This window comes from Embiotoca jacksoni, unplaced genomic scaffold (assembly GCF_022577435.1).
Source record: "Embiotoca jacksoni isolate LCO1_2020_lvr unplaced genomic scaffold, fEmbJac1.0.p SCAF_27, whole genome shotgun sequence".
NCBI lineage: Eukaryota > Metazoa > Chordata > Actinopteri > Embiotocidae > Embiotoca > Embiotoca jacksoni.
Genome location: NW_027185378.1, coordinates 1036475 through 1045092, shown reverse-complemented (window position 1 = coordinate 1045092; position 8618 = coordinate 1036475). Strand labels below are relative to the sequence as shown.

At 46.7% G+C, this 8618-nt stretch overlaps 1 protein-coding gene across 3 annotated transcripts; it reads left to right on the top strand.

Annotated features, from left to right (window-relative positions):
• The first annotated feature begins 1588 nt into the window (after positions 1 to 1588).
• map7a (microtubule-associated protein 7a) lies at positions 1589 to 7091 on the top strand. Of its 3 annotated transcripts, none has more exons than XM_069160640.1 (15): positions 1593 to 2053; positions 2630 to 2716; positions 2797 to 2871; positions 2948 to 3111; positions 3189 to 3288; positions 3419 to 3535; positions 3661 to 3833; positions 4674 to 4786; positions 4862 to 5070; positions 5142 to 5301; positions 5377 to 5545; positions 5625 to 5729; positions 5834 to 5884; positions 5985 to 6184; positions 6413 to 7091. In XM_069160640.1, the coding sequence occupies exons 1-15, from the start codon at positions 1942 to 1944 to the stop codon at positions 6576 to 6578; spliced, it is 2001 nt and encodes a 666-aa protein (XP_069016741.1). In that variant the 5' UTR covers positions 1593 to 1941; the 3' UTR covers positions 6579 to 7091. The 3 variants fall into 3 exon arrangements, with proteins under 3 accessions (XP_069016742.1, XP_069016741.1, XP_069016743.1); XM_069160642.1 differs by having other exon boundaries at positions 1595 to 2053; positions 5985 to 6174; positions 6413 to 6506; XM_069160641.1 differs by lacking the exon at positions 3419 to 3535 and having other exon boundaries at positions 1589 to 2053; positions 3685 to 3833.
• Positions 7092 to 8618: the final 1527 nt, after the last annotated feature.

The following is an 8618-nucleotide window of genomic DNA, read 5'->3' as shown; positions in this document are numbered from 1 at the left end:
AGACTCGAAGGATGGGGGCGATATGGCAGAGAAGCACAGCAGCAGGCCATGATGGGTGGTGGTGGTGGTGGGTAGTGTAATTACCAGCCAGCAGGTGGGGCCCAGGTGGATCCGGTCTGACCTCAAATGACCCCAATAATTTTTTTAATTATCCTCTGATGGCTTCCTTTATCTGTTTTATGATATGAAATGTAAAATGACAACATGGCATCCTGTATTATTTGTTAGCAACATCAATTATATTGTATTCTTTGGTTTTCCTGCATCTCCTTCTCACCACAATAAGAGCAGCCATTTCTCCAGATTTGCTCACCTGATTAATACAAACTTTTCAGTCGTACTAAAATACACACGCAATCACTTCTCCTATTTCTACTTTCAGATTTAGCACATATCGTTGCGGGTGCTAAATTGTTGTATTTGCATGTTCCCTTCCAGTATTTTGCATCTTCAAGCAGAAACGCCAAATATCACATGCATGCAGAGAAACACGTAAAATGGACAACGTGTGTTAAATTGCACATTTCAAAGACGCAATCCTCACTGCACGTAGTTAGTAAATCTGGTTGGACATTTTTATGCAGCTGGTGTGGAGTTTGCACGTGATTTTACACACGCAAACCTTTCGTAAATCAGGCCCTTTCTATCATAAAAAACGCATTATTTTCCTTTATTATTATCCTGTGTTACTTTAAAGGACACAGACAGGTGAGCAGAGTTTATTCAGAGATCTGGATCTGCTCCGTCTTTCACTTCACTGATGAATACTTCTGCCTGCAAACATAAAGATAAACTTCTGAATATTTACCTGGTACCATGTTTACCTGTTGGTACTGCAGTAATGAATGGACGCGCCATCTAGTGGCCACATTCCGCCACTGCAGTCAGCTGCACTCAGCCTGAGACTGATTTTAGCTCTCATTTTTTTTTACCTCAATGGTTTGTCTGAAAGTTAAACTGATGCAGACATTGAAGTAATTTTATTCTCTGAGTCGTAGTTAGTTTTAGAAGGAAACTTTTACAGGTACAACTGAGTGTTTGTGCTCAACTTCAAAATCAGTCTGTAAAGCTGCAAACACCAACCTTCATTATTAAAATCAGTGCATCTGACATTTTCAGAATAATATCAGAAATTACTAATAAATTAATTTCCTGAAGGCCCAAAAAAGCATTTGATAAAACGCCAAAATGTCGAGTTTACAATCACAAAGAACTGTGACGTTGTGATGTCACGGATCCTCCCAGATTTAAAGTGAGGAAAATAATTAAAAAGCAGCCTCCTGCTGCTGCACAACTATTTCTCTGCAGAACAAACTGATCAGAATACATTTGAGATGAATTTAACAGAAGAAAATGGACGTCGCTGTCATTTTAAATGGCCGTTAGAGTTTGACTCTGGATCAGTTCAAAGAAACTGATACATTTATAAAGAAGCCTTTAAGGGCCGAAGGTGACGTCGTCTCCAAACAGAGAGCTCCCTCTAGTGGTTGGAGGAGGAGCAATTATGGGTAAAAAGCATTCATCCGTAAAGGACTGTATCACAGTGACTTATTATGTCAGTGGATATTACCCCTCTGTTGTCATGGTGATTATTCATGTGGACAGTCTGTCTGCATGTTTGTCTCTCTGAGCAGAATTAAAGTGACACCGCTGTTTTCTGTGAAAGTAAAGCAGAGCTGAAAGTGACATCTTTAAAAGGGGAGAGGGGTGCCCGGCAGGACGAGCTCGCTGGAAAACACCATCAGCCGGGAGGACAAGCGGCTGCTTTGTTTCCTGGTCTGAGAGACGCAGATGGACGAGCAGCTGATGCAGGAGGCAGCTCCCTGAACGGCACTCAGCGGAGCACCCGAAGGCATCTCGAAATAGAAAGTCAGAAGGAGGGAGAGGGAGAGGAGGGAGAGGAGAAGGAGGAGGAGGTTTTTTTTGAGTGAGAGTGCTGGGATGCCAGGCTCAGTACGCAGCATGGCTGTTCAGAAGAAGAGTGTCATCCCTCCGTCTCGGGGACCGCTGTCCACACGCACCGTCGAGAGGCAGAAACAGGGACGAAGAGCAGGTCAGCAGCTTCTATCATTCCTTTAAGATTTAAGGTTCATATCATCTGATTAAAACGGAGTCTGTCCTCGCAACGACAGGATCAGCTGATCGGGCTGCTGATGCATAAAGAGATGCGGGGTTATGTGTGAGCACAGATTACATCATACAGACGATAACAGCATTTATATACGATGCGTTTGTGTTTCCTGTTGCGTTCACTGTCTCCTCCGTCTACACCTTTTTATTTTAATCTCCTGTCGGAGTCACACTGATGAGGATTGGTCAGGTGTTCTGTCCGTCTTTTCATACGCAGCCACTTCATAAAGGCTCTTTCATGTGGAGCCGACCCCTCCCCCCCCCCCGGGCCGGCCGCTCCATCACAGGCGCCTCCTGTTCAGGACAATTTGTTTTGGGCTGAAATGTAACGGCATCTGTTTACTATAAAAAAAAAAAAAAAAAAAAAAAAATCAATTTGGGATTTAAAACACTGTCAAATCCCCCATAAAAAAACAACAACCTGAGAAACGTTGTGCATCAGGTGATTGAAATAAAACTCCGAGATGTTAAATGTGCAGATTTCTCTCCTCTCTTACAGAAAATGTCTCGAACATCAAACCGAACACGAAGAAAGCGCCGTGTCCTGCCCAGATGTACAGCTCGGCTCCTCCGCGGGTGCCTACAGGTCGGCCAAATCTGTTCACACCACCTTCATGTTATGTTTCAGTACAATTAGATGTCATTAAACAAATGAACTCTTTGCAGCGGCGAACGGGCCGAACATCAACGAGAGGCTGAGAGCGGCTCGGGAGAGACGAGAGGAGCACCAGAAGTTCCTCGGTACGTGAGCCTCCGTTCACGGCGCCCTCCTTTCCCTGATAGCACGCATGTACATCTATTTATACTCGTGTTCCAGCCTCCCGGGAGGCGAGCAGGCTGGAGCGGGAGCAGCGGGCCCGGCGCTACCACCAACAGCAGCTGCAGGAGAAGAAGAAGAAGCTCCTGGAGCAGCGGCTGAAGGAGGAGAGGAGGCGCGCCGCCGTGGAGGAGAAGCGCAAGCAGCGGTTCCAAGAGGAGAAGGTGAGCGTCGGAGTGGGAGGGCTTTTATTTTGAAAGGGGCGCCCACGGTTTGACCGACGTGTGTTCTGTGACTGAAGGAGCGGTACGAGTCTGCCGTGCGCAGGACGCTGGAGAAGAGCCAGAGGGTCCAACAGAACCAGAGTCAGACCTCCAGAGGAAGGAAAATCAACAAGAACGGTGAGGCGGACGGACGGGCTTCCTCCTCCTCCTCTTCGTCACCGTGACATAATGTTTCTTAATAATTCATAATGCTCTGTAACACGCATGCCTTCTCTCCTGCACTGACCTCCGCGCTGCGCTGCATCAGCTCAACGCCGCTCGCCGCTCACTGCCTGGGAGGAGAAGCTGGTCAGTCGCCTCGCTGTCCCCACATGCTCTTACCTAGCCAGGAGCAGGAGTGCTGCCTGTCAGTCAGGAGAAGAAGGTACTCCACCACCTCCTCCTCCCCTCCGCTGCACTTCTTTAACCTCTTCAGACCTTTTAACGCTGCTCCTCTTCCTCTCTGCTGACTCATCATCATTCCACCGTGTCGCTCCATCACTGGTTCAGTTGTGCATGTTTGTCGCCGTGCAGTTTCATTCCACTCCATGAACAACACCAACAACACCACCACCACCCCTCTCAGAGCCTGGCAGCAGTCCAGTTCTGGTTCAACCCCCCGCAGATCGTCTACCCCCCCGACTGCCATCAACATCCAGAAGAGGAGCATCAACGTCAAACAGGTAAAAATCAGCCGCTGAACACATCATCTGTGAAGTTCAGATTTCAGGTTTTAACTACAACCATGTTTCCCAAAAAGTTGGAACGCCGTTTAAAATGTAAATAAAAACATAATGTGATCATTTTGAGTCACATAAATCCATATTTATCTGAAGATAGAACTAAGAGAACATATCAAATATATTTTCATTTTAAATTTGATGGCAACACGTCTCAAAAAAGTTGGGACAGGGTCAACAAAAGACTGGAAAAGTTGTGTAACACAACAACAACAAAAAAAAAAAACAGTGGGACACATCACAACTATTTAGGTTACATGGCAACAGATCAGTAACATGATTGGGTATAAAAATATCTTTTCAGAGAGGCAGAGTCTCTCAGCAGTGAAGATGGGGAGAGATTCACCACTCTGTGAAAGACTGTGTGGGAAAATGGTGCAACAATCTAAGAAAAATGTTCTTCAACATAAAACTACAACAAATTTGTAGATTTCATCATCTACTTTTCATAATATCATTAAAAGATTCTGAGAATCTGGAGAAATCTCTACATAAGGGACAAGGCTGAAAACCAATATTGGATGGTGGTGATCTTCGGGCCCTCGGGCAGCACTGCATTAAAAACAGACTCTATTCTGTAGTGGAAATCACTGCATGGGCTCAGTAACACTTCTGAAAACCACATGTTGCTGCCATCAAATTCAAAATGAGCATATATTTTTAATAAAACAATAACATTTCTCAGTTTCAACACTTGATATATTGTCTTTGGTCTGTTTTTAATTAAATGAGTTTATATGAAAATAATCGAGTTTTAGACCGAAAGTTTTCTTTCTGGTCCAGATCAAACCGTCAAAGCAGCAGGAGAAGGTTGTGAAGAAGAACTCCAACATCAAACCTGCTGCAGTCACACAGAGCAGAGCTTCCTCCTCCCCCTCCTCCTCCTCACCTGAGCGGTAGGTAGAACACCTCCTCTTACATCCGACTCACACTGACAGTCACCTGAACGAACCTGCTGTCGCACCTTAAAGGACGTCGCCCCGGAGATCCATCAGCAGACACTCGACCCCGATGCAGCTGGAGCTCCCGGCCGTCCCGGAGGAAGACGCAGCGGTGTGGAGCTCCGCCCGCCTTCCTGGAAACTGTCGGCCGGTCAGGACTTCAGATGAAGGTCAGCAGGAGACTCGGGGTTCATCTGACAGAGAGAGAGAAGCTTCAACCAGGACGGCAGGAGACGGAAGTAAGTCAGAGAAACACTGCGATGGATGTAACTCAGGTTTACACTTGAGCTCGGTGTCCTTTTCTCCTCAGGCCCTCCTCATGCAGCTCCACAGGAGGTCCTGCCCCGGCCCTCAGCTGGGACCACTGACCCCGAGGAGGCATCCCGGCTCCTGGCTGAGAGGAGGAGAGAGGCGCGCCTGCAGCGGGAGAAGGAGGAGCAGGAGCGTCTGCAGAGGGAGGAGGCCGAGAGGTGAGAAGCTCGACACACCTGTAAGGACACAACGCAGCATCTTCAGACGTTAAGACTGTTCTCTCTCACCTCCAGGAGGAGCCGCGAGGAGCTGGAGCGCCGGCGCGTGGAGGAGCGGGAGCGACAGCAGGCCGAGGCTCAGCGTCTCATCGAGGAGAAGAGGAGGAGGGAGGAGGAGGAGCAGAGACACGCTGAGGAGGAGAGAGCTCAGGCCATGAGGGAGGCCGCCCTCCTGCAGAAACAGGTGACGATGCAAACATCATCCGTGATGGAGGACGGAACCATACGGACCCGACCACTCTAAATGTTCTTCATCACTGCAGAGGGAAGAGGAGCAGGAGAAGGAGCGCGCCCGGGCTGAGCAGATGAGGCAGGAGCGGGAGATCCAGGCTCAGAAGGAGGAGGCGGCGCGGGAGACCAGAAAAAAGGTTGGATTTACAAAAGGGAGTCCGTGTTTGTGCTTGATCAGCGTTCAGAAATAAAACTCTGGAAAGTTGTTCGTACGACTCATGAAAGCTGGTTTGTTTTCCAGCGGCTGGAGGAGATCATGCGGAGAACCAGGAGGACAGATTCCCCCGATACGGTGAGATTCTGCGCCCCGAGGTCTCTGGTGACGTACGGCTCACTGGTGACGTACAGCTCGCTTACTGCTCCGGCATCTCTTCTCTCTCTCCTCTCCACAGAAACCCGTCTCCGCCCGGATCGAAGCCCAACCCAAGGAGAACACCGAGCCCGTCGCCAAGCTGCCGCTGGGGACTAAAGCCGCGCAGCTGGGGCTGAACGACGACGACGACGTGGTTCCTGTGGTGGCCTTCAAAGAACGCCGGTCCCTCCGGACCCTCAGCGGCCTGGAGGAGATCCACCAGCGAGCAGGTGAGACGCGGTGAGCGCGTCCTTCACGTTTGTTCTGTTTGTCAGCTGCACAACCCGCAAGATCAGCAGTGATTTTTACACGTAAAAAAAAAAACACGAACGGCTCATGAACACATTAGAAAAGATGAGGGAGTTTGTAAAGCCGGTGTTCATGTTGCAGGATGTTTTCCATCCTCCGAGTTTAATTAAATGTGTAACTAACAATACAAACCTTCTGTTCTTCTGTTCTGGATTGCAGAGGTGATCTGAGCGCGTGCAGAGGCGGCAGCAGCCTCCCACTGACTCCTCTGCGAGCCACGTCGCGACTCTTTTGTCGGAGCATGTCACATCCCCGGCGCGGACCCCAGCGCTCGGCCGCTTCTCTGTGTGTAACCCGTGGCACCAAATATTATTCCACTTCCTGAGTGCAGCAGGTCTCCGATCTGGTGACACGCGTAGACGTAGGCGGTGCCGCTGTGAAATACTTGGAGCATCCTCAGCCATCGCGTCACATGCTTTCTGCTTATTGCTGATATTTTCTTGCTGTCCAGGCGCTTCTTTCCCTCCTCAGTTCTGTCGCTGTGGGATTAGAGTAGCTCGAGCGGCAGTTTGTGCCGAGTGTTCGTGAAACTTCCCGTCTTCGCCTCGGACTCTGTAAAGTAGAACAATCCTATATCTGACAGCTGCAGGGGAACGTCGTGTCCGAAGCCTTCAGTTCGGAGGGTTTCAGAGCAGCCGAGCGCAAAGACCGCTGCTTTGTTTGGTATTGCGCAGTCACTTTGCAGAGTGTGACACTTAGAGGTTTAGTGAGTTTATTCATATTAAAGTGTATCTGATCATCAATATCTGATCCTATAGTTTAAGAAATGCTAAAGACTATCACGTTATCCTGTTCACATGTTGAAATATGCCATATTTAATAAAGTTGATACTCTGCCTGTTTTCTGTTGTTATTATAACAACTACAAAGAAAAATTAGCACATTAAAACACAACATGTACAACCAAGTTTCCAAAAAAGTTGGGACGTTATGTAAAATGTAAATAATAAAACAGAATGTGTGATGATTTGCAAATCATGTAAACCCTAATGTAATTGGAAATTGCCCAAAAATGACAAAACAACAACAAAACAACAAAAACAAGACATTAAATGTTGAAATGTTGTTTCATGAAAAATATGTGCTCATTATGAATTTGATGGCAACTTGTTTCCAAAAAGTTGGGACAGGGGCAACAAAAAATTTGGAAAAGTGGTGTAAATCAAACAATTCTGTAGTGGAAATCACTGCATGGGCTCAGGAACACTCCCGAAAACCACTTTCACAGTGGTGTAGTGGTGTATAAGCTAATTTGAATAAGATGGCAGCAACACGTTAAAAAAAAGCATGTACAGGGGCATGTTTACCACTGTGGTGCAACACCTCTTCCTTTAACAACACACTGTAAACATGTGAGAACTAAGTAGTCCAGTTTCTGAAGTTTTGAAAGTGAAAATGGTGTCCCATTCTTGCCAGTTCAGGGTCTCCTTTGTCGGGACCAGAGGAGGCGACGGTGTTTCTGGATCATGTTTATATCTAGTTTCTACTTTGCATGGTGGAGTTTTAACGACGAACTGTGTAGACAAATGGTTTTCGGAAGCGTTCCTGAGCCCATGCGGTGATTTCCACCACAGAATTGTGTCTGTTTTACACAACTTTTCCAGTCTTTTGTTGCCCCTGTCCCAACTTTTTGGAAAAGTGTTTCTGACATCAAATTTGAAACATATATTTTTCATAAAACAAAAAAGATTCTCAGTTTCAACATTTGATATGTTGTCTTTGGTGTATTTTCAATTAAATTCACATTTTATTTTTGTTTACATTTTACACAGCGTCACTACTTCCTGGATAACTTGGTTTTATCACGTGCTCACAGTGCATGAATGTGAAGACCCACAATGTTCACGTACCTCAGAGTTTGTTAACAACGAGTTAACTGGAGCTGAAGAGGTTGAATCAGTCGTCTGTCTGCACATGCTCAGTGAAGAGCTGGAGGTCGAGTGAGGAAACATCTCCATCTACAGGCGAGGACAGCACACAGCAGGAGAACTCTTCATCCATGTCAGCCACATCTCGTGTGGTTTACAATTTAGTAGAATGAAGCATATTGTGGGATTTAATTTTTTTTTTTTAAACGCCCACGCCATTCTGTGATGAAGACTGGCAGGAAAAATAAAACTCTGCAGTCTCTTCTGAGGCCGTTGATGGGCTGGTTAACACACGTCTGATGGACAGGTTGAGTTTCTGTCTGAAAGATGCAGCAGATGAAAAGGATGAATTTATTAACATTAAACAGTTTTTATACTTTTCAGGATCTGTATGAAAGTCAATTTTTCGAGACATAATTTGTTTTCTCTGTACCTTGTTGATAAACTTGCGGTGCACTTGATTTAACAAACACTGCACTAATTAACAGGCCCGTACA